Here is a 26,617-nt window from a genome sequence, read left to right as displayed (position 1 = left end):
CTGGTGTCTGCACCAATCAGAACGTGGTAATGGAATGATGCAATAATTATGCGGTACCCATATTTATAGGTTCCCTTGATCTCAATGTTTTTCATTGAAAACAGTTTCATGCCTATTGAAACAAGTTTTTCGGGTCTTATCAAGCATGGACACGAAAGGCATACTTGAAATCTGTCGATTGAGGGGCTTACCGCAGAAATTCGTCCACTGAGACGAACGCTATTAACGTTTAAAATCTTTCAACACAGCGTAACGCGGTCGATTGGAATATTTTGAAGTGACACCCGGTATAGTAAAGAGAGACGTAAGTCCTACGTCAAAAAATTCTTTGAGAAAATCGCGAAAGCGAGGGCAACACAACTGCCATGGTTTCAACTAGCAGTAAATCTTAAAATTATGCGGCAGCCAATAATTAACGTATGCAATTTGTTTGAAGGCACAACATGAGGGCTACAACATGTAGCCTTTTCGCAATTGCAGTTTTTAATACAGTTTTTATTTTTCTAAACTTCTAAACTTGCAAATATGCTAAATATTTGGGAAATAAATGATTTATATAATAGTATTTTCGTTAGCATGTCCTTGGTAAGCTTGCTATTGGAGGAATCTAAAACGCACTCTCACAACCAGTGTGGTAGTATTTTACATGCAACCAATTAGAATTCACGCTCGATAAGATGATTTGATTTTCTCTATTTGTTTGCATGTGGACTTTATTCAACGTAAGCAAAATGACTGGTACTATAAACAGCAACCCATCTTTACCTTTCGTATGTTCGAAATCAACAATCACTCGCCCCAAGTGGGCTGAAAAATTATCCACCTGATAGGGACAAGGATACCGATATTTTGTCCATTTCTCTCGAGATTTTCGCTGGTTTAAATGAGAGGAACTTCTGGAGGAATTCCCGAAGGAATTCCCAAAGGAACTTCCGGAGGATTTCCCGAAGGAACTTCCGGAGGAATTCCCGAAGAAACTTCCGGAGGAATTCTCCAGAGAAACTTCCGGAGGAATTCCCCAGAGAAACTTCCGGAGAAATTCCCACAGGAACTTCCGAAGGAATTCCTGGAGGAACTTCCGCAGGAATTCCTGGAGGAACTTCCGAAGGAATTCTTGGAAGAACTTCCGAATGAATTCCTGGAGGAACTTCCGAAGGAATTCCTGGAAGAACATTCCGAAGGAATTCCTGGAAGGACTTCCGAATGAATTACTGGAGGAACTTCCGGAAGAATTTCTGGATAAACTTCAAAAGAAAATTCTGGAGGAACTTCCGAAAGAATTCCTGGAGGAACTTCCTAAGGAATTCCTGGAGGAACTTCCTTAGGAATTCCAGGAGGAACTTTCGAAGGAATTCCTGGAGGAACTTCCGAAGAAATTTGTCGTATTTGTCTTATTTGCTTTATTTGTCTTATTTGTTTAATTTGGCTTCTTTGTTTGATTTGTCTTATTTATTTTCTCTTTTTTTTCATCTCATTCCTATATTTGATTTCAATTTATATATTTGGTATCCTCGTGTTCACAAATAGGAATACGCTTTTTTCTAGTGTCACGCTAGATACAAAGTTGACGGACTTTCTATCGCTCTCTTCGCTCCTTTCCTGCCGTGCGCCACAAGAAAATATGCTGTTGGCTGCTCTCCCGAAATGGTAACTTTTGTAAGGAATTTAAAAAACTTGGTTGAAGTAAAAAGAGCTTCCTGCAAAATTTATTGCGCTGACATATATTTTTTATTACATCAAAATGATCGTTGGAAAAATTCAAAACTTTTGTCAGTTGGGTTTTGCGAAATTCGATTCCTTTGTTCCTCAAATCATCGGAGAGAAGTACTGAGAAGCGAAAATTTCAGTTGTACTTTCAACTTTTAATTCAAATTTGGGAAATAGTAGGTTCATGAAATTTTGTAGAAAGATTCCTTGATAAATTTCAAAGAGATTGTCAGTTGGGATAAGCGAAATTCGTTCCCAGTTCCGAGTTATAGACATTTTAGCACGAAAATAGGGCTCTACGGGCTATAGGGCTATAGAGAGCTTGCCTCAGACCTTAAACCAACATCCATATGACTATTGAAAGATTATTCAAATACTATGTGTTTGGATCTCGACGGGTTGCCTATTTTGCAAACGCCCAAATAAATGACATGTTGAATTAATCCTAAAATAAATTGAGGGAAATCGCGATTTTCGCGAGAGTGTAATTATTATTGCGCGATTTTCGCGACAATATTTGACGGAACCGCGATTTTCGCGACTGGAAGGGTAAATCGCGAAATCCGCGACTGTTGTAACAGCCCTGAACGTTCGAAATCTTCCCTTCCAGCGTAACGCTCTTGATTTCCAAAAATTTCATTGACACCAGTATAGTAAAGAAAGACGTAAGTCCTACGTCAAAACACTGAACTATGCTTAAAAAATCCTATACTTTTTATACCTACCGTAGCTTTCCAAAGTCGCGAAGATTTACACAAGCTGGGGGTCGCGACCTATGTACTATGTTTTATACATTTTGAGTAGTTATTACCGAAAGTTGAATTTTGAAAACTATTTCCAGAGATATTATTTTCAAATGACAGTTAATTAAGACATTACAAGAAAAAAATAGGTCATAGCTTTGGTCATAAATGTTAATCGATAGTTAATTGTCCCGATTAGTTTAATGATTTCTCGCATTTTTCCCGGTCAGGTCCAATTCCCGTTTTTTTCCCGCTTTTCCCGACTGGATGGACACCCTGGTGAGTTTTTTCGCCGGGTTATGCGCACACGCATACTCATATAGAGCTGAGTCGATCGGTATATAACACCGGGTCTCCGGGCCTCCTATGAAAAGTTCGTTTTTGGAGCGACCATGCCTTTACGTATAGTACTTTCTATACGAGAAAGCCAATAATCAAAAACTGCGATTTTGGCTAGAGCGCTAATTATAAATCCGCGATTTTTGCTACAATATTTGAAGGATCCGCGATATTCGCGAAATCCGCGACTGTTGTAACAGCTCTGCAACTATTTTCGTCTGCCTGTTTGTATGGACATTGGATGCGTCATAATCAATGAATGTTTGTCGCTGAATAATGCAAAAAAAAGAGAATAGCGAAAAGTATTTATCCTCATCTGCAGAGGATAAAGACAATGTGGCGTTCCATTTATTTTATTTGCAACAAACATGGAGAGGTAATTGTTGTAAACTTTTCAAACTGCGATAACTTGAAGTAAAACACAAATCATGTTAGGGTTCTTTCTAAAATTACGTAACGCTAAATTTGGTGATTTTGGACCCCCACCCTCCCACTCGTAACACATTTTGTATTTTTAGAGGATTTTCCTGATGAAATTTTAGTTGAGATTTTCTAATATTTTCCTTGTTGGACTCTTGAAGGACTAGGAAGCAACTCCTAGAGAATTTCCAGGATCAATTTCTGGAATATTTATAGGAGGACTACAATATCTTGTTGCTCAGAAAAAGGAATTCTATCGAATAAATAAAATATATCCACATATTTTTCAAAATTAAAAAACCCAATGAATCACATACAGTGGTTGGTTCTCTACCCGCCACTGCCGTATCCAGGCGATAACGTATGTATATGTAAAAATAGCCAACATGAGTTAACCACCTGAAGTTTGTATGGCGAAAGACATCTAACGCAGGTTTTCAACTTTTCACGAAAATCTATTTGGTACTAGGTGTCTGCTACTTCTTCTTCTTCTTATTGGCATTACATCCCCACACTGGGACAGAGCCGGCTCACAGTGTTCATTAAGCACTTCCACAGTTAACTGCAAGGTTTCTAAGCCAGGTTACCATTTTTGCATTCATATATCATGAGGCTAGCACGAATACTCTCCAAAATGTCACGTGTCATTTGACATAATGTCATTTGAATTACATTTTGCCTCCCACGCCCCAGATTACATTTACAGTAATGCCTTGTTAAACAAAGTTGTAGACACATTTAAGCGCTATAAGTTCGTCATACATCATGAATATTGGTAGCTATCGCCTGGTAAAAGTTCTGGGAAAATTATACAAACGAATGCAAATGACATTTTACAACACTGAGCACGATGATACTTTTATGCCCAATGAAGTCGAGACAATTTCCAATCCGAAAATTGTCTAGACCGGCACCGGGAATCGAACCCAGCCACCCTCAGCATGATCTTGCTTGCTTTGTTATTATAGTACACGAGAGAGGCACCATCTCCGCTAGATAGACTATTCTGTTTTTGAAACTCGGGACTCCAGCCAGGGATCCAGCCACCAAGGATTCAGCATCTTAGAATCGGAAAAAGATCCCTTTGTAGCAAAGCAAATAGATAATAGAACTGGCGTCTACACCCGCAAGTAGGAATAAATCGACAATCGTGAAGTTTTAATATGAAGGACTAAGAAAATGTTTGTGGAGCTCCATAGAATGCGACTAGATTCACATATTTAAGAAAAAAATATCATGTCGATCCCATTTTTTTTTAATTCAGTTGTGGAGGGCAATTCCGATCAAACAAACTCCACAACGTTTCATGTGCTCTATTTTAAAGGGAACATTTCACTCTGTCGATCGTAGGCAAGTGTGAAAGAGAAAAAAATGACAATCGATACGCTTACGGATTAGTTAGCTGGTGTTCGGACCAACCCTGGTAACAATGCAACATCGATTCAGCAACACTATAGGCCAGGTCTGGTAGCAGTGGAAAAATAGCAAACTGAAAATTCGCATCGTTCTAGGAAATTCCACTAAACACTGTCCACACAGAATCATTTTTCAGGCACCTCAGGGAAATGGCACAACGACAGCAAAAGAGCCATGTGCTTGTGGGGCGGGACGGGACACGAACGGAATGAGGTGGTCGCCTGAAATCGAACCTGCTCTCTGTCACTGCCACCCTGCCATTATTCTGTTCGAATCTCGAGCACTAATTCCGTGTTTCGTCACTTTTGTGTCGTCGACTGCTGCTGGTGCTTCCACCTCCTCCACCCTTGTATTCGGCACTATTCTTTACGATCGAATTCCCGTGTCTGGCTGTGGTGCCCTTTTTCTTCGTTTCCACTTTTGTCAGAAATTGCACGGGCAAAAAAACTTTCTCGCGGAAGACTTCTCGAGTGAGCGACTCTTCTGATGGCTTTTACTTTGGACGACAGGCACTCTTGAATGATGGTTGTGCGAAATGTACACACACTGAGATCCCGACACGAACACAGAAGCACTCACACTCATAGAAACGCCTCCGCGCACCCAGTTGCACAGTGGGATGAATTAGTTGGGTTCGATATTTTTTGGGGATGTCGAACAAGGATATTATTTTCTTTGTGCTTCTTTAGAACAGTCTGATAATAGATGTTTTCTTTCGAATTACAGTGCTAGTAGCGAATAACAATGACTAAACTATATAGTAAACATTAAAGTTAAAAAGCAAGAATAAATAAATAATGGAACTTCTCCACGTTTACGTTACCAGTAGAACGGTTATTATAGCAAAAAAAGAAATTACGGTTTTACAACGCTCTGCAAGACAGTGATTTACTCTCCAGATATGCTGTAAAACTATAATAAATATAACAATGTTTATAGTTGACTAAACATAATTACGAGAATCTTTAACAGTTAATGTTTAGTTGAGGTCAAAAAACCAACCATGTTGAACTGAGGGATTCTTATTCTTATGCCAAAATGACAGGGTAAGTGAATTGAACAATCCAATTGACTTGCCAAAAGTTAAACATGTTTAACTATCTTTTCATTCAAGTGAATTGAACAAAGATGTTTAGACGTTCAAATCAGGCGACTTGTTCAATTAACTTGGCCTGTCTAAATGTAGCATTAAACAATAAACCTTACATTTTCAAATAATGCAATTCAATTTGTGAATTTCTGCCACACATAAAAAATCAGGGCACAAAATTCAGACTTCGGAAAATGCCATTGGCTGACATTTTCGAACAATGACTACAATGTACATCTACAAAGCAATCTGTTTTACAGTTTGTATGTTTCTATAAAATTTGAATATAAATTTAAAAAAATCTTATATGAAGAAAATTGATTCCAAAAGACAACTACAACAAAATTTAGGTCAAAAATTGGCCATTTTACGCCACTAGCTCTATAATCGAAGTGTCCAACTTTTATTCACTGGAAATTTAACCACTTCACGTTCATTGTGCAACTCGGGCGCTCACAACTACACACATTCACCACTTCGCGTACGGATATTATTTTTGCTGTTAGCTGGTCGTCGTCGCGAGATACATGCAGAGGATGGGACACCTTCGATTCTCCACTCAAAGCCAGCCACGGGCCAACCATCGAAAAAAGAGGAAAACTTCAGCGAGAAAAATCCATGATTTTCACCGTTTGCGCACCGTTCAAGATAGTCACCGTTATTCCGCACCGCTTCGGCAACCGAATTCACACTCGTAGAAGAACCGAAAATGCAATGTTACTCCTGAATTTTCACTTCACTCGGACCGCGGACGACAGAATCGTTTGTCTCCCAGCGCAGTGAAATTCTCGTCTTTCTTCTGAAACCTTTTTTCCTCGCGAGGATTTTTGTTGGTGTGGAAGATTGGGGGTGTCGCGCGTCGCGAGAACTGCTGAATCCGGGCGAAATCTTTACAAAAATGGCTGATTATAGGAGTAACGCCGATAACGCCCAAATGTCAACACTGAAAACTCGAAACCCAAATGTACACAGAAAAAATTAAGAACCTAAAAAAGTTTTAAGAACTCAACTTTGAGTCTGAAGTTCAAATTTTTAACTAAATATTCACTCAGCTAAGCTATCTTAGGAATATCATAAGCCTCATCTTATGAAGCATGAAAAAATAATCGAATTCCATTTTCATTGAGTCTCTTATGATAATTATTGGCCTGTAATAATATTCATTTTTGTATCTTATGAAGTTCATAGGAGTTATCTATAGAGAAAAAGCATAAGACACCTCTTATAATTTTCATCACAGCTCTTGATGTGAAAAACTCATAAGACAAATCTTATGAAATGATATGTTAATATGGCGAAATATGTTTTGGACGCAGTTCTCACCGCAGACTTACTCTGACCATCAGCCCAGCCGGGAAAACTGAATATATCGTCGTTGAATACCAGTTATTAGTCAATTGTAAATTGGTGGTTCAATATAGTGAGTAAATGTTTCCTCTTGTTAAGGTTTCTTATTTCTAAAATCCAAATTTATATTTTAAAGGAAATTGTTGACGCAAGATACCAGCTCATCGATAACTTTCGTGCCGTCCCGCCTGCAGAAAAGGAAATCAATCTTCCAACTGGTGCGATGCAACCATCTTGGCGGAATGTCTATCAGATTACTTTATTTATGGGTACTGTATACACCTCCGGTGGTGCAAAGTAGTGCAAAGGGCCGACTTGAAAGATCTTCATCCTGAGCGATGTCTAGCTATCGCTTTAACCTGTTGCCATTTTCCGGTCGACCTATTTTATTTCTTTATTGAGACTTCGTCGCCATGTCTATCGGATGAATCCGCTTTAATTGATATGAGTAAAGTTTGCGAAGTAAATAGAAAATTTTATGTAACATTAGTTTGAATCTCCTCTTGCAAAATGTAAATTGTAAACTTTTCTTAAAATAAAAATAAAATATTTCGCTGAACAATGATCCAAGATGGTTTTGTTTTGTATTTCTCTCTCTTTTGATTTCGTGAAAGAGCACAAGATATATAAAAATCGTGTTGAAAATATCATGACCTTCATATAAAACAACTTTTGATGTTCATAAGATTCCCTTATGAATTACTTTACGTGCACTGATTAGACTTAATATTTTCATAAGACAAACTTATGAAAATCATTCTCGGTTCATTCATAAGAAAATCATATAAATCTTATAACTAATTCTTATAGCAAAAAAACATAAGATATTCGTATGGCTATTACTAGTTATCTTGGTTGAGTGTTAGGTAGTTTTCTCACTTCCTCTAATGAATGATTTTATAAACAAAGAGAACTGCATCGACCCAACGTGTGTTGTTCCGTGGAAGAAGCTAACTTTGAGCTGTTTTCGCCATACACTGCCATACACATTTGTCATTATTATTTCCTTTTAGTTTGTCATTCTGACAGCATCTTGACAGTATGCCATACGGAAAATCTCTATATCCGTTTTTAAATAGGACTAGTCGACCCGGCAGACGTTGTCCTGCATAATAGGCGAAAAAGCGCGTTGTGAACTGCCCTTGCGAAATTCTCATACAAATCTTTGTTTTAGTTATTCATAATTTACTCGACCTTATTCGTGATTTTTGCATGAGGAAATATCCTCGGAAATATCATATAAACCCGTCGGAAACGATAACCAGCATACCTACTGAAAGAATGAAGAAAATCTATCGAGTCGTTTTCGAGTTATGCGGATACGAACACAGACCATTTCATTTTTATTATATAGATGACTCATTGTTCATGTTTCGAAGCGCCATCTGCGATTTGCAAGTGGGTACTGTGGGTACGCGAAACTATAAATTTTTGGAACTAGCTCATTCAATATAGACATGATCATGTAATTTTTTTGATTACCGAACGCTCAGTAAATGAAAATTAATCTGAACTGTCAAAAATTGCAGTTTGTTTTTTCTCTCTTTTTTGGCACAGACCATTGTTGATCCACATAGCCAAGTGTTTTGTGTACATAGTGACATAACGAAAACCGCGTTTACAGGTAAGTATTTATTCACTGTTGTCGTGATGTTGATTATTCAACTACATTGAATCAAATTGATAATTTAAACATTTATCTAACAATATTTTAGCACAAGTCCTACGTTAAGTCGGCTCAAACACTTATCTTAACTTCTTCTAGGTAGTTGGCAATTTGTTTATACTCACTGTAAAACTTTGATTTAGCTATTTCAATTATATCTTTTTTATTATTTAATGCCGGGTACTTATGACGAATTGTATTGAATTTAGTGCATTCGAATAAGATGTGGGATAGGTTTTCAATGGTATTACAAGATTCACACAATGAAGACGTGATAAGACCCCAGTTATGTAGTCTTTCCTTTGTCGCTGTGTGTAACGATCTAACCCTAGAGAGTCGTATAGTGTCAATTGTATTGAAAGGCATTTTGTAGAACCACGGTTTTTCGTTTACTTTGTCCATGATTTCGAAATGTTTAATCCCCTTTTCCTCAGAAATTATTCTGTATCTGCTATTCCAATCTTCTATGATAGTATTCCTGCATGTTAGTATCACATCGCCTAAGGTCAAGCCTATTGGGAAAGTCGTTTGCAAGTTCAAACTGAGCTTTGCAGCTGTGTCCGCTCTCTCATTGCCCAAGATACCTATATGGCTGGGTATTAGAGTGGGGCGTCATGGTAATTTTTCAAATCAATGGTTTTTCTAAGCCATTCTGGGTCCTGAACAACTGTGCAGAATTTGGGACCGATTGGTTGCTTCCTCGCTTTCCGCATCGCGTTTGAAGTTTGTATGGAAATTAGTATGGAAAACATACAATTTTGCATTTCTACTACTAGAGGTTTCAGTTCATCGTAAACCAAGTGGCACATTGCGTTAAAGTATAACCCAAAGGATGCCGAAAAACTTTGCTGAAGAAGGCACGTTGCTGGAACGTCCATGAAAAAAGTTATAACGCTTCGAACATTGAGTGTTCAAACCATATGCAAAAAATCGTTTATTCTGCCAGCACTGCCGTACTACGTAGACCAATAATTTAACTGAGTGTTATTTCAAAATAAATGATCTTATAGGGCTTTAGAGCTAATGGGAGCTATCCGGCAATATTTCCCAAAGAAAAAAATCCGACAAGAAGGAAGATGGGTTTTGCCCTTCGATAACCATAGGTTGTCCGGTAGTGCTGGCAGAAACATTGATTTCTTGCATATGGTTTAAACAATCAATTTTCAAAACGTAATAACATTTTTTGTAGACCTTCCAGCTACGTACCTTCTTCGGTAAAGTCTTTCAGCATCTTCCAGACTATATGCTAACGTATTGAGTCACGTGATTGATGATAAATTGAAGCTGCTAAGAGCAAAAATGTTAAAAAGTATGTTTTTCCATACTAATCTCCATGTAAATTTAAAACGCGATGCGGCATGCGAGGTTGCAACTAATCGAGCCCATATTTTGCACGGTTAATTGGGGTCCCAAAACGATTCAGAAAAACCTTGATCTCAGTTGATCGGACGAAGTTTGCGTTTTTCCATACAACTGCGCCCCACTCTTCTGGGTATCCATTGGATAATTACTTTATCCACGTCGTTTTGCTCCAGAAAGATATAAATTTCGTTAACTAAATAGTTCTCTAAATTTCTGCCATTTAGTATCATCTGACATCCACTTTTCGAGTCCGTTAGTAAACAAATTTTCTTTTTACCCTGTTTGTATCCGTATTTGATTGCTTCTAGTATTCATATGAAGTAGTATACTAATTCTGCATTTGCTATATAGAGAAAAGTGGGTTTAGTTTGTGGCTAACTGATACTAAAGTCTGTGAGTCATAAAATCCAAATCCTGTTCCTGTATTAGTTTTTGTCCCATCTTATTTGATGAAATGATCGGTAACGTTATATCACAGACAAACAGATATAAAACTCGTGAAATTATCATCGTTCACTGATTTACTGGTCAATTTAAATGATCTTTAGTTGGCCAATCGATCACTCGTGGCGCGCGCATCGGATTTGCTCGAGTTTGACGTTTGCTCACTAACGCCATCTGGTACGTGATTTGCCCAACTTAATGAAAACAACAGATGTCGTTAGTGTGTGGACGACGATGAATTTGATGAGTGAATGTTCAATGTGTTATGTCTGTTTGTCTGTGGTTATATGTTTTACTGTCAGTATACCAGTAGTTTATTACCAAACAGCATATGAACTAATGAATTGCCGAAAGATTCAGTAATTTCTTCACGGTGTACAGTAATATTTTTTTCCATTTACTGAGTCATCGGTAAAAATATCAATTTTGACAGTACTTTTATAATTATTTCAGTAAAATCGTGATTTACCGAACTAAAACTGTTAAAATATGTAACCGTTGGTCCAAATTTTGTGGCTTGTTGGCTCCTCCACAAGCATCCCCATGTCTTGTCACCCACGCCAGTAAGATCCTAACGCCCAGTCCGTCCCTAATAATAGTAGGACAGCCTTACTGGTGGCGATCCCAGCTGTCCAAAATGAAAAGATTCGGCACTAACGTTAAAAATAAATACAGCATTCGTTTCATTCATTCCCACCCTCACTGCACACTTAGCAAAAGTTACCGAATTCGGTAATTCATTTACCGAATTCTCAACAGCTGAACTTTCGGTAATGACTTCGGTAAACCAAAAGATTACCGAACGATTTGTAAAATGCAACGAAGAGCTGGAATGTCAAATTTACCGATTTTTCGGTAACGTATTACCGAAATACTGTAAACTACAGCTTTTTGTTTTTTTTTTAGTTGTGGAGAATGAATCAAAAATTTTGGAAACAAGAAAACACATTATTTTGCTTATGCTTTGACTTTCAATCAGGATTTATTTTATTATTAACTGTTTCATGCAAGGTTTCACATCATGGTAGAAATTTGTTTGTAATTAAGTACACAAAGCATAATGTAGAGTCTCGCCAGCTGCTCTCGGAGAGGCATCTTAGTTCTCCAAACGCCAAGATCATGGAACTATTTGATCGGAAGAATCAAGGGAAGAATATACATGTTTGATGCCAGACGCCAGCCGCTGGAATGTATTCGGTAAACTTGAACCACCTGAAGCAACGGAAGCCATTTTGCTTGAGAAGCTGCTATATGCTGCTATCTGCACGAAGAAAGCAAAAAAGCATGAACAACATTTATGGTCTTCATTTCGGTAGGAATATTAATTAACTCACCCAAACTATTGGTTCCATTAACTTTAAAGCACGAATTTCTCAAACAATAGCTCGGGGAAGAATGCAAGAAGGAAAAATGTATCCTACCAGCAAGCATGCGGACTTGAATCACGATGAAATTTGAGTTTTACATTACCGAAAGTTCAGCTATTTTGTTCACCGATTAATCGGTGTTACTTTAGTTTCACCATATTTCCGGTGAAAATGATGACAGATAACGCCGTTTACCGAACTTCAGCTAAATGCTACGTCAACACAGGTCAAATCACCGAAATATATGTAATTTGTAGAATTACCGGAAAGTTTCGGTAGTTTAATTTACCGAACTCTTGAACTCTTTCTAAGTGTGTGTACTTTCCGCGGTTTGAGTCGGGACAACAACCCGTAACGGTGTTGGCCGTGTGAATACCCTGCGCGGAAGTGATGCCAACTGTCACGAAGGACCGAGAGATATTTCGTTTCTTCGTGAGAGTGAGAAATAAAGTAGCTAAAGGATAAGAAAAAATCATAAAACCACCTCTTCGAGGTCTTTTGGTTCTTCTTATGATACGGACTGCCAAGAAAGTCGTAGTGCGCGCCGTATCAGTGAAAAGGTAACAAGTAATTTATTAAAACTATTATTTGCATGTGATTCATATAAAGTTAGGGGGTGTTCTTCTTCATTAGATAGTGAAAGTGCAGTTAAATTATCCTATCCACGGTTCGTAAGAAAAATGTTTGAAGTTATACAACTAAATTAACTATTTTGTGAAACAGCTTTATAGTTTTGCCATTCAAAAAAAAAAAACCAAGCCGCCTTCCATAGGTGAAATAGAAATAAGAAGAAAAGGTTATTTATTGTTCTATAAGCAAGGTATTGTGTGGTGAAAGTGGTATTGTGTGCGCATAAAGAGACAAATCCGGTGTACTAACGGCTACGGAACAGGCCCGTGCCTGCTTCCGGCCCCGAAGTTATTTCTACTCCGCAGTGACATCGGTAAGCCTTGCTAAGGACCATAGAGAAGCTCGTCAGGCCACCCAATTCCGACGTTTGGCGACAGTCGTCACAAGACCCAAGACCGACGCATTACCGCTTCGTCACGATCCGCCATCGCGCCAATCGGGTAGCAGGCCACCCCAGGCCGACATATTACCGCTTCGTCCCGATCCGCCATCGCGCCAATCGGGTAGCAGGCCACCTCCAGACCGACGCTTTTCTGCCATCGCACCACTCGGGTAGCAGGCCAAGCTTCTCCATCGTCACCCGCCGCCATCGCGCCTCGTAGCAGGCCCACGTAGACAAGCCGACTAGAACTTTCGTTTGCTGGCTGCCGTCGTGCCACGCAGGGTGTGGTCCCGCACCTCCGACCGGAATTCCGTAAGACCACCAGTAATCGCTGGCTGTCATCGTGCAACACTGGAGGCGGAGTCGACAATTCGCTGGATGAACGTTGGACCTTGGACCACCGCCGTTCCCTGACCACCATCGTGTCCTCCCGACCGCTGGCCCACACAGTCCGACACCCCAACGATAAAACACCAGCTCGGCGGCCACCGTAGTGCCACAGTCGCAACAATTACGAACCTTCCAGCCAGTCCGACAACGTCCTCCACCGCCAGTAATCGCCGATATGCCCGCCACCAATGCCACTACCATCGTAGCCTTCGTCATCCTCAGCAACATCAACACGCGCAAGTACACCACTGATTTGTCTCTCTCTCTTTAAACGCCATAAGGGCGAATAAAATGTTAATTATGTAAGCAAATTTTGGTGGTCAGGTCATTTAGAAGACGCACTCCCTGATGCTGTATGAATTGCTCCTTTGCTTGATTCGTTACCGTACCTGAAAGGGGTATTCAAGCCTTGGTCTTGGTAGTCCACATTGAAGATACCTTTACCTCGATCGTTTTGTAGTCCACCTTGGTCAATAGAACCGGTTGGCTGTTTTCTCCGCAAGGTTTTCCGCTTAATTGCTCCTGCTTTAAGGTAAGTGAAAGGTGTTGTATTGAGAATAACGGTGCTATTTACATTAACGACCCTGTGCTCGACAAGTTCCTACCTACAATTCCGTCCGAGCAGCCGAGAGGCTTACAAATAATTACCGTACAGCGGAGTCCTTGCTTAGTGTGTGGACAATCAGAGAGCGCCAGTGACACGTCGGTTCGTCGGTGCTCTTACCCCACGGTGCTCAAAACGCCATGTTGTTCTCTTTCAAAAAATACAAAGCAAGAATCAGTTGTGTTATATTTTTATTTCGTTTGAAATCTCCATAAAATCCGGACTAACTACACTCTGGTATCCGTCTGCCCACAACCACTGCGCTATTCCGGTTTTTACAAAAATTCCTCGCACCAGTTATTCAAACATTGATAACAATCGGCAGATTGCTTCGAGTTTGCCCCGGTAGTATTCTTCATCCAATTGTTGAAAGGCACGGGGTCCCTTTTCATCACCAAAAATTGGCCCAGCACGGCGGAAGCCTGAAAAAAAACAAAAGTGACCTTTCTAATTAGAATTTATAATTCGCTAACCGATTTATTTTTTTTTAAATCAACTTTCCCAAAGAACCCTTTTAAGACATCACGAACTATTTTTAAAATTTAGAACAAACAATTGAAAAAGTGATGTTTTCTGAGTGCTTTCTATAGTGCTTTATAGCTTCTGTAGTAGAAAATAGCAAAGACCAGACAACGACCTATTATAGGTCGTATGTGCAAAAGCGTGTCTCTATTTACTCTCTTTCGATTATTATAGAGCAAGATTACCGGTGGTGAGTATTGCGGATTTACTTGACCAATGGATTCGAAGGTCGGTTCACTTGCCTATTTCAAACGTTCCCTTTTCCAGAAAGGTTTGTCAAACTCAATAAATGTTTGGTACATTACCTTGTTTTTTGCTCCTTGTCTATCAAAACAGATGTCAAAACATCGGAAAAAGAAAGAGAAGTCCGAGGGAAACACCAAAAAGCACGTGGCAGACTTGTCAGTTTTGACAGATTTTACTGTGAAGACGTGTGTGGAGGTGAAAACGGCGATTTCAACGACCGTTCAAGGAGCGACTATTTCGAACGGTCGGGTCCAATAGGGAAATCCACGTACAATATCTGAGAGAGAGAAGCCAGCTCACTGGCAGATCGTTTATTCACTATGTCTTCTTCTTCTTTATTTGAGTGGAATCCGTGGAAACTCAACAAATCAAAGTAACATTTCATAACGTAGCAAGCTACATTTTTCACTCCAATAGGTACTTAAAAAACTTGTTCGAATTAGCTGTTTTTAATTGTAACCGTTGTTGGTTCCATGATGAAGCTTGTAGCTCCTTTACAAGCAAAAATCCCTCTCCCTGCTTATGTCCTATGTGAGTCTTTTGTCATGCAAGAGGTCGACCCTGTCTTCCTAAATGGGACTCACACGCTTATGCTGTCAGTTAGCCACTCGCCCATCAATTAATGTTTATTTGTAGCGGTTTGAATTAGCTAACTTGAATGCAAGAGCAATGTTAATCACAAAGGAAGGTAACCCACAGAGGGCCGTTAACCACCTTTCAGTTATATTCGGGTCCGATTTATTTTAAGCGTGTACAAACTATACTTGATCAATCACAGAGAACAGACATACAAGTTCGTGTGTAAGGGATTCAACGGACGTTTTGATATGCAACACAAGTGGCAATCTCGTGGAGGCGCTGGCATCGCATAGGTTCTCTCATCAAGAAGTTGTCAAAATTTTAGGCGCCACCACCCACCATGGGCATAAACAACAGACCCTCCTCCTCACTCTGGTTTCATTTTCATATTATATTATATTATATATCATATTATATCATGATCCCGCATAATAAAAAACAACATGTTATATGGTCAGAATAATTATTACGATGTAAGATATAGCTTCACAGTTTACGTTGTGGTTATCAAATATTTTTCGGTCGATTCAACCATAACTACTAGACATCATCACTAAATGTCAATATACAACATGCTGTTTCTAAAAAGTTTTATACTCAATCCAGTTGAAATCCGAAATTGGGGGCCAGCGAAGTTGGATTTTTCTCACAATCCGTACGTTAAACCTAACTTCGGAAGTGGTGCGCTGAATAGCGCTTCGCGATATGAAAACAGCGCACCACTTCCGAAGTTAGGTTTAACGTACGGATAGTGAGAAAAATCCAACTTCGCTATCTTCCAATTCCGGGTTTCAACTGGACTGAGAATATATTTCCTGCATTATATGTCAACATTTTATCATACTGTCGAGCGAAAATTTTGTACGCGAAAACAGCCAATTTTTTATGGTGACATAACTTAACAACCCATTCAACATACTGTTATTTGTCAAATAACCGTACCACAAACTGTTGAAACTTTACATGAGATTGTTCATTTACTGTTGTCAACAGTAATGGATAGTGTGGCCAAACGCACGGGAGAATATCCATTTACAGCACATTCAAAGTTAATTGCCTATATGCCGGGTATTGTACCATGGCACAAGAGAACAAGCAAATTATTCCAAGACTATCTTTGATAAAGACAATAATTGAACCGTTTGTTTGAGAAACTGCATATGTAACATTTTTGGCCAAAATGAGTTTTTTATATATTCTGAATCCTCGTCCAAAAATACGTATTCTGGCAAAAAATACGAAAAAAAAAATTTTGTTCAGGAATGTATGAAAAAAATTTCGTTTGTTTGAGAAATTACATATGTCCACGTACTTTGAAGAGCAATCGTTGACTGCTTACATTTTTCGCACTGAAAGTGCCCCAGGGTGTTGAGTTTTGCCAAAAACTATTGATCTGTATCGAAGAAATCGAAAGATTCGGTGCAAATTTGTTCAAAAACAGTTTTTTGTTGTTTTCTCGAAATAGTGTAAAACGGACTTATGCAGTTTCTCAAACAAATGATTCAATGAATCGCCTGCTTTGAGCGTAATTACAGCGGCACACTAGGAGTTAACTTTCTGAAATCAGTATGGCGAAAGGCATCTAAGGTTCGATTTCTCAAAATTAACCACCTTCATCGAAAAAAATATTTGGTAGGCGTAGTAGCGGACACCTTCCTACATAACCGGTACCAAATAGTTTTTCATGAAAAGTTCCTAATTTTGAGAAAACCCGCCTTAGATGTCTTTCGCCATACAAATTTCTTGCGGTTAACTTACGCTGGCTATTTGCGCATATACGATAGCGCCTGGAAGTGGAAGCGGCGAGTAGCAAATCAGCCACTGCCAATAATTCATTGGTATGGTACTTGTACCACCAGTGTGTCATTATAATATTGTACGTTTACTTGCTAGGTGGACACGGTCGGTTAGAGTAGCCGTTCCACCAAGTGTTCGTTAAAGTAGTCGCTAGAGTATTCGCTGTTGGTTTGAGCGAGACAAAGTAAACGTCAAAAAAATTCCAACCAGCAATCTGAGTGAAATAACGAATATTTGTTTATCGGCAACCACTAGCTTTTTGGCAGACAAAAAAATGAGCACGTGTCCCAGTAGGTGAGGGGTAGTTAGATGTATATGATATTTATTACCTGATCGTGAGATATAAAATGTTTGATACCGCGAAAAATGTCGAGGGTAACAATTATACCATTCACCTACTCTTGTTTTAATGTGTAACACTCACCTGAAATATATAACACACCTTTGTACTTTGAGCTATGCGATATGAAAAATCAAACAATAAATCTATTCCATGTAGGAATGGGCGTTTTTCGGAAAAATATCGATACTGCCGAATCGATGTTTTTATTTTTGAAATATCGATGCCGAAAAATATCGGCGTTGAAACATCGATATTTCGATATATCGATACGCCCAAAAAATTAAAAGCACGAGCAAAAAAAATAAATAAATAAAAAAAAGAAACCTAGATTTCCCATTTCAGATCATCGAATCACACATCGAGATTCGCTGTTTTTAACAGATTATGCCTAATGTGCTATATTTTTACTCTGAAAGAATCGAAATCCGATATCACCAACAAAAAATCGATACGGTCAAATATCGAACATAAAAAAATCGATACAAAATATCGATTAATCGAAGCGAAAATATCGATTCTCGATATATCGTATCGGTATCGCCCATTCCTAATTCCATGTTTTGTATTCGAGTAATCAACACGCGTTTCATATTAACTCTCGATCCGAATGACGCTCTGTTAAGAGGTTATGGTCCCAACAGCGAAAACGGCCAAACCACGCGGAAAGTCCGAAATTGTTGTGTCAGTTTTTTCGTTCCGGTCCGGTCTGTAAGTTTTATTTTTTCGATTCGGTTACGGGAGTCGGTGTCGGCGAGGACAGCTTTCCGACCGCGGCGGTGATTACGTGCAGTGGCAGTTTTTTTTTTGCCTGTGGTTGCGGAAAGTTTACTTTCGGGAAAGTTCCGGCACGATGGAGGAGGAAGTTAAATCGCTCCGTATCAAGGCGTTTGATGGGAATGGCTTCAACAACTGGAGCTTCCGGGTACGGGCGTACCTGCAGCAGTTGGAAGTCTTGCACTGCATCGAAACGGAGGCGGCGGAGGAGGATTTTTGGCCCATTGTGGAGACGGAGACAGAAGAAGAAAAAGCCGCAAAGAAGTTGAAGCGTGATGCTCGAGTGAAACAGGACAACAAATGCCGCTCTGTGTTGATCCAGACGATCGCCGACAGTCACTTGGAATATGTGAAGGACAAGGATACTCCAAAGCAGATTTGGGATGCCCTTCACAACGTTTTTGAGAGGAAAAGCATCACAAGTCGATTCCTCCTGAAGAAGCAGTTGCTGATGATGCGCTACAACGAGAGCGAGTCCCTCCAAGACCATTTTTTGCAATTTGACCGCTTGGTGCGGGAAATTAAAGGGGCCGGCGCTCGTATGGATGAAGAGGATGTGATCTGCCACCTAATGATCACGATGCCACAGTCGTATGACGCGGTCACGACGGCGATGGAAGCGGTATCCGAGCGGTTAACAATGGACCTCGTCCGGCGGAATTACCTCGACGTAGAAGCAAAACGACGCGGTCATCTAGCGGAATCCGATTCCAACGAGGCGGCGTTCTCAGGAAAGTCCAGCAGGCAAAGTAAATTGAAATGTTTCAATTGTGGTGGTATCGGGCACAAAAAGTTTCAATGCCCCAAGCGAAGCGAGAAAGAGTCGCGCGGTGAGTCAGCTCCACCGAAAAAGTTTTCCCAGAAGGCAAATGTCAGTGCAAAGACTGTTTCGTTTGTTGCGGCCGATACTATCGAGCTGGCGGTAGTCGGTTCCAGAGTGAAATCCCCATGGTATTTGGACAGCGGTGCTTCCGAGCACATGTCAAACGACAGGTCGCTATTTGAGGACCTTCAGAAGCTGGACCAACCTGTGGTGATCCAAACCGCCAAAAGTGGAAGCAACCTGGTAGCCCAACACAAAGGTCGAGTCGTCGTTCAAGCGCTGGTTAGCGAAGAAATAATCCAGATCAACATGGAGAACGTTTTGTTTATACCGGAATTGTCGCTAAATCTGCTGTCGCTCAGGCGGCTGGAGGCAACTGGGAAGAAGGTCGTTTTCTTCAATGGATGCGTTACAGTTGAAGCGGACGGCGAAATAGTAGCGACAGGTAGGCAATCCGGAAGGCTCTACGTGATGGATTTTCAGTGCATGCGGCGAGATGCTGGTGCGAAAGCGTTAGTAACCGGCAAAGTCAAACGTGAACTGAAGCTGTGGCACCACAGGTACGGCCATCTGGGAAACGACAATCTCCTGAAGCTGTTGACCAAGAAAATGGTCGACGGTTTTACTGTGAATCGAGTAAAGGCTGAAGGTGGGAAGTTCTTGTGCGAGCCGTGCATCCGTGGAAAGCAGACCAGAGAACCATTTCGGTCGCACCCAGAGAAGCGCGCCAGTAGACCGTTGGAGATCGTCCACAGCGACGTGTGTGGACCTGTTACACCCGTTGCGTGGGATGGTAGTTCGTACTTCGTGACTTTTACGGACGATTTCACGCATGTAGCAGTGGTCTATACTATCAAAACAAAGGACGAAGTACTCCAACGATTCAAAGAGTACGAGGCGATGTCAACAGCTCACTTCGGCGTTCGTATATCGCGACTTCGTTGCGACAACGGAGGAGAATACACCGGAAAGGCGATGAAGAATTTCTGCAAGAAGCGAGGGATTCAGCTGGAGACAACCGTTTCCTATACGCCGGAGCAGAACAGCATCAGTGAACGTTTAAACCGAACTGTAGTGGAAAAATCGCGAACATTGCTTGAGGCTAGCGGTGTTTCGAAGAGACTGTGGAACGAGGCAGTGTACACGAGTGCGTATGTGTTGAATCGTAGTCCGAGCGTCGCGGTTACCGGTGATATCACCCCGTACGAAGCATGGCACGGAAAGAAACCGAATGTGTCGAATTTGCGGGTATTCGGTAGCGATTGTTACATTCATGTGCCCAAACAGTTGCGTAAGAAACTGGACTCAAAAACGCAAAAGGTTACGTTCGTCGGTTACGCACCAAATGGATACCGTGTGTGGAACGGCAAGAAAGTGATCGTCGCGCGTGATGTGATCTTCAATGAGGATGAACTGGTGTTTCGACCGACGGCTGAAGAGCGAGACAATGAAGATGACACGGTCGTAGTGAAAGAACATATGCCGAATGCTTCATCGGGAGTGAACTCAATTGCGGAACCAGTTGAGACAGTAGCGCGGGAAGATGAAGATGAAGAAAGGGAAGACCCGGAAGATGACTTCTTTTTGGCGGAAGAAGCAGAAGCGCATCCCTATACGGGAGGCGATACGGCGAGTGGTGTTCGGCGAAGCGGTAGAACCGTAGTACCGCCGAAGTGGCACAGTGATTTTGAAATGGACGTGTCAGTTTTTGCATTATGCGCTGAAAATTTCGTAGACGGGATTCCTTCGGACATCAACGAGTTGAAGAAGCGACAAGATTGGCCAATGTGGAAGCAAGCAATCCAAGAAGAACTTGGAGCATTGCAGCGGAATAATACCTGGACCATGGTCGAGCTGCCCAGCGGCAAGAAAATAGTTGACAGCAGGTGGATCTTCAGGATCAAGCGATGCGGTGATGGTACGATCGATACGTACAAAGCCAGGTTGGTGGCTCGTGGTTTTACGCAGCGCCAAGGGTTCGACTTTGCTGAAACGTATTCACCGGTTGCCAAGATATCCACGGTACGAATCCTGCTGGCGCTAGCGAACCAGGAAGGCTGGTATGTCCACCAAATGGACGTCAGGAGCGCTTTCTTGAACGGTGTTTTGGAAGAGGAACTCTATATGCGCCCCCCACCTGGGTTTGAGGCGGGGAATAATCGAGTTTGTAGGCTACATAAAGCAATATACGGCCTAAAGCAGTCCTCAAGGAATTGGAACCTTCGTTTTCATCACTTCATCGAGCGGCTCGGATTCAAGAGAAGTGAACACGATTACTGTTTCTACTTCAGGAAAGAGAAAGGCATCGTTATCTACGTACTGATTTATGTCGACGACGTACTAATAGCGAGCAACACACTGAAGGCGATCCAGAGTTTGAAGAAGAGATTTTCTAGTGAGTTTGAGATGAAGGACTTGCAGGAGGTGCGGAACTTCCTGGGATTGAACATCCAGCGTGATCGTGAGGCGGGACTGATGACAATCGGTCAAAAGGCGTACATCGAAGCGGTCTTAGGGCGATTTGGGATGGTAGCCTGCAAACCTTCACCAGTACCAATGGACCCACACTTGCAGCTCGAAAAAGGAGACGATCCGAAAAGTTTCACGGACCAGCCGTACCGCGAACTGATCGGGTGCCTCATGTACCTAACCGTGACTTCTAGACCAGACATCTGTGCGGCGGTCAATTACTTCGCCGGATTCCAGTGTTGCGCAACAGAAGAGCACTGGGTGCATCTGAAAAAGGTGCTTCGATACCTTCGAGGCACAGCGGATTATCAGTTGGTGTATCGTCGATCGGATGCGGAGCCACTTGCGGTGTTCGCCGATGCGGATTGGGGAAACGATCCAAACGACAGGCGTTCGGTATCCGGATTGGTGATCAAGCTGCATGGCCAAACAGTGGTTTGGTCTACCAAGAAGCAATCGTCCGTAGCCCTGTCGTCCACCGAGGCTGAGCTGATGGCACTCTGCCAGGCAAGTTGTGAGGCGATGTGGATTGTAAACCTACTGAAGTCTGTCCAACGGGAAGTGCAGGAACCGGTAACAGTTTTTGAGGACAATCAACCGTGCATCTCAATTACGACGGATCCAAGAAAGCTGAAACGGATGAAGCACATCGAAGTTCAATACTGTTTTGTTCGCGAGCTGATGGAAAGCGGCAAGCTCATGCTGAAATACCTACCAACAGATGAGCAACCCGCTGATATGCTAACCAAGGGATTACCGGGACCACGATTTCGTAAATTTAGAGAGATGATAGGAGTAGCTGATTGAGGCGGGATGTTGAGGGTAACAATTATACCATTCACCTACTCTTGTTTTAATGTGTAACACTCACCTGAAATGTATAACACACCTTTGTACTTTGAGCTATGCGATATGAAAAATCAAACAATAAATCTATTCCATGTTTTGTATTCGAGTAATCAACACGCGTTTCATATTAAAGGTTCCCCCAAACACACGCGATGCGACAGTCGCAACGCGATTCTATCGCTTGGCGACAGCGATTCTGTCGCCGTTGGTATGGAAGCGTTAATAGAACATTGCCTGCAGCGACCCAACGATCGAATCGCGGCGACTAGTTGTCGCCGTCGCGGCGATGAAATCGCCTAGGTTTGGGGGAGCCATAACTCTCGATCCGAATGACGCAAAAAAATACCTACATTATTTCATAATGTTCTGCGACTGTAATATTGAAGAATTGATTTCATTTGAGTAAATATTTGTAATCATTGAAATTAAGTTTTAGGGATCGTTCAAAAATTACGTCCATCGTTTTTCGGCATTTTCAACCCCCCTCCTGTCACAAACTGTCACAAATAATTGACCCCCCCCTCCCCCTGTACGTACATGTCTCATTTATATTTTAGCGATTACTGTGGTTTATCTTTTTCGTACACTATTTTCACAATAACATAGTGAGTTATGTCCCTTACTAACAGTTTGAATGTTTTTAAAATGCAAGTTGTTTCTAAAATGCTTTCAGTATTTTTTTTCTTGTGAACGGACGTCACATAAGACGAACCCCCCTCCCTCCCCCTGTCACAAACTGTCACAAAACTCTGACCCCCCCCCCCCCCCCCCACCCTGGACGTAATTTTTGTACGGGCCCTTTTAAGACATTAACATTGCACTCAGAAATAAATTTATGCTATTTAGTTTAAAAGTCATTCTAAATGGCTATTCGCCTGGTTGACCCCAAACTCGTATTCGATCCAACAATACCGAGATAGTATAACTTTAAAATATTCGTGATATAGTATAAATAAGCACTATGATAGTTTAGTTTACTTTTAATTTGATATTTTTTGTTTTTATTGTTTGGCATTATCTATCAATCAATCATGTGAAATAAAATAACAATAGGTATACAGTAGCCGTTCGATAACTGCAAAATGTTTACTTCTCAGTTAACGAATGCCGTTCGATAACTGCAACGCATTCTAGACGTCAAACGGTTGTCAATCGACGTCAGATGCAATAAAAGTGCATCTAAATGTGCAACGCAATGCAGCTGTCATTGAGTTTGACATCAGTTTGAAGTTTAGCGGTCCGATAACTGCAAAACTGTTGCAACTATCGAATCGCAGTTAAAAAGCATTGCAGTTAAATGACTTGCAGTTATCGAACGTCTACTGTACATATTTTATTCATAATTCATCGGTAAATTGATACTACTATGAGTCACAAATCAGGTATTAAACTCGACCAAAGCGTGAACCTTGAGGTAACATTGCGGCATTCCGTCATTCTCGTGATGGTCTTGATGCTTACGATAATTTGCCGGCCGTATCACAGGAAGAACTGGAACCTCTCGGGGGACCACCTGGCTCGTTGAACTAGTAAAGATGCGCGTTGCCGATCGTGATCCGGTGCTGGGCTGTCCTCCTTCATTTCTTCGTGGTTTTACCAGATCCATACGGAAAGCTTATGGTTTTCTTTCATTTTGAATTAAACGATCTTGAAAAAAAAAGATGAATGAATATAGGCAACTTCTAAAAATTGATGCTGTTTTACCAAAATAAGGGGCCGGTTTATCCTGCTGGGAATAAGGGTAAACGCTTCTTTGTCGTAGCTGATAGGTAATAAAGGTTTTTTCGCTCCATTATAACAGTTAACTTGCGGTCAGTAATAAACCTTTACTTTGGTGCTCGAGAACAACAGAACTTCGCGGAACACAAGCGATGGAACGTCACGTATTTCCGTCCGTAAATCACATCCGCGAAGGAATACCACGGGGAACTAGTCAAGCGGACATTGTTGCACATTTTACAAACGGAATTATTTGGTTTTATACGGAATTTTGGAGAAAAAATCAATGAAAACTAAATGTGCAACATTTTAACGCGACTTGATCAAAGTTTGCCAAAGACAGAATGCAAACAAAAATATGTTTACGTTATTCCGGTGAAGTATAAAACATAACACTTGATATTATATTTTTTATACTCTGTAATGAATAAACGTGAAATATTACAAGAAAGGTTAATTTTAATTCCTTCACGGATTTATTCTATTTCTGAGTGTGCGTTCCCCTCGATTTTTTGCGCTTACTCTGAGTATCCGTAAAAGTAATCGGGAAAATCTTGATAGCGAGTAAATCCACAATAATATGTGTAGACAGACAATTATTAAATAATTTCAATAATTTTATTAATTTATTTAATTAATTTTATTTATTTCTGGTACAAAAAGTCCAGCTTCGTTTTTAAATCTAACCGTAGTTGGATGTCAGAAAAGGAATGTATATTTTTTCTAAGAATCTTGTTTAAGTAATCAATAAACCAGAATGTTATCACGCTTTGCAAACACCTAATTAATAAATGGTAATGAAAGTAATTGGCATTAAAAATCTGAAAAATCTATTATACTTGGACTTGATAATTTGCAATGACAAGTTCGATACTTAGCCGAGAAATTGGTCAAAGAAGACATATATGTATATACAATGCAATGAGGAATTAGGAAATATTGTTGTGTTATATGAAAATAAACTATTTTGGAAATCAAATTTTCTGAAGGAGGCCATAAGTGGGTCTGGGAAGGGCCAGCCCCCCCTTATTTACGCCAATGTGAACCTACCACCGATAAATGTCAAAATGAGTTCATTCGATTGAGTTTTTGAGGTAATGTTTATTTGATGTTGATGAAGAAAACTAAATAAATAAGACCTTCCCTTCTGCCAAACTCCCGAATGAAGGGGGAGGCAAGAATATCAGTGTGGAAGCTTATATATCTTCACTGGCAAAAGGAAGGTGGTTTGATTTGCTCATATAACATCGCGTGCGGAAGGGTTTTCTATCGACGTGTACTGTGTCTAAATTTCTAATATGACATCAGCATCTAATCAAATAGGATTTTTAGGTGCCTTATTTAGGTGATAAATAGGTGCTAAAAATTGGCTTCTTCAGCTAAACAAATTGCCCAAGTAATCAAAAGTTCCTTTAAAAGTACGTTTTTCGCTTAGTAAACTCAGTCAAGCTGATTAAGATAAAAACGTACTTTTAAAAGAACTTTTAGGAAAAAATATTTTAAGCTATTTTTAGTGGTATGTATTCAACCGTCTAAGACGAGCTAAGTACTCTCCATTTAATTCCACCAATTATTTTGATATCTTTGCAGATACGTATTTCGGCCACAACTGTGTGGTCGTTTTCAGTGTCTCGCACTTAACTCGACGTCGAACTTGTGGTTAAAAACTTGGGAAGCTTATAAGGCAATCCATGAGACAGCTCTTATCAGCTGACGATTTTTGTTTACTAAATTTTTTTGACAGCTTCAGACCGGACTGACATAACAGCACAAAGGAATTTGTTGCGGTTAACACCAGCAGTTCGTTGCCTCCAGCCGGGTGCACCTTTTGTTATTTTCTTCGTATGTCAGTCCTGTCGCTGAATGTCATCATGGACTGCCTAATTCAACTCAAATTGTTTGCTGGGTAAATCTGAACAGGCTGTAAGTCTAAAATTATACCGTGGACCCCCGATAATTTGAACGGCTCCTTCAAATTAACGGGGTTCATTTTTAATTTGAACTTCTGGTTACTCTATAAGCATCAGAAAAACTGGTTTCTGGCTGCTCTCTTTGCTGGTTTGTTTTGATTCTGCGTTCCATTTCACGATGTTCCATTTTTCTTCTCTCGATTCCACGTGGTAAATGACGTTTGAACCATTTTTAATTTGAACGATGTTCAAACCAACGGGGTTCAAATTAAAAAGTGTTCAGATTAAAAACGGTCATATTACCGGGGGTCCACGGTATATCAGATTGCGACATACCTGGCCATATCCGGCAGCGTTTAGTCGCTGCCCGAGGACGTCACCCACACCGGCGAGATCCGTCACTGGTTTCTGGCCCATCGGTTCCGCCACGAAATTTTTATGCTTTTGAGAGGTGCTCGACATTTTGAAGAAAGAAAAACAAGTTAAAACTGTAATGAGTACTTCTGGGTTCTTTTGATACAGCACGCAAAAAAAACGGTCTTCCTTGAACCACAAGTCCAATACGACTCACAAATTGCTAACCTAAGCGAATGATATAAGTAAGAACACAATCGCCAATAACAGATAACAAAAGATAAGTATTTTATAGCCTATTCAGATTACGCCATAATTGATATAA

At 40.6% G+C, this 26,617-nt stretch overlaps 3 protein-coding genes across 10 annotated transcripts in view; 1 reads left to right on the top strand and 2 right to left on the bottom strand.

The window, feature by feature from the left end:
- LOC134211986 (striatin-3) overlaps nucleotides 1-6,553 on the bottom strand; it is an 81,934-nt gene extending 75,381 nt beyond the window's left edge. The window contains exons 1-2 of one of the 8 annotated variants that reach the window (XM_062689429.1): nucleotides 6,201-6,552; nucleotides 4,929-5,121 (exon numbers count right to left, since the gene is read on the bottom strand). The gene's annotated coding sequence lies outside the window, so the exon portion shown is untranslated. Of the gene's footprint in view, nucleotides 1-4,765; nucleotides 5,122-6,200 lie in introns of those variants that run through there. The other 7 variants (XM_062689431.1, XM_062689434.1, XM_062689427.1 and 4 more) reach the window with 7 other exon arrangements.
- The window catches only part of LOC134211989 (uncharacterized), a 90,174-nt gene that overhangs the window by 30,203 nt on the left and 33,354 nt on the right, over nucleotides 1-26,617 (top strand). The window lies entirely within an intron of this gene.
- LOC134211985 (barrier-to-autointegration factor-like) lies at nucleotides 14,082-26,515 on the bottom strand. The gene is made up of 2 exons (XM_062689426.1): nucleotides 26,275-26,515; nucleotides 14,082-14,329 (listed from the first exon to the last, which is right to left on the bottom strand). Exons 1-2 carry the CDS (start codon nucleotides 26,398-26,400, stop codon nucleotides 14,183-14,185), a joined length of 273 nt encoding a protein of 90 aa, XP_062545410.1. The 5' UTR covers nucleotides 26,401-26,515; the 3' UTR covers nucleotides 14,082-14,182.

The sequence above is a fragment of the Armigeres subalbatus genome, chromosome 2, assembly GCF_024139115.2.
Source record: "Armigeres subalbatus isolate Guangzhou_Male chromosome 2, GZ_Asu_2, whole genome shotgun sequence".
Lineage (NCBI taxonomy): Eukaryota > Metazoa > Arthropoda > Insecta > Diptera > Culicidae > Armigeres > Armigeres subalbatus.
This window is presented reverse-complemented; position numbering and strand designations above follow the sequence as displayed.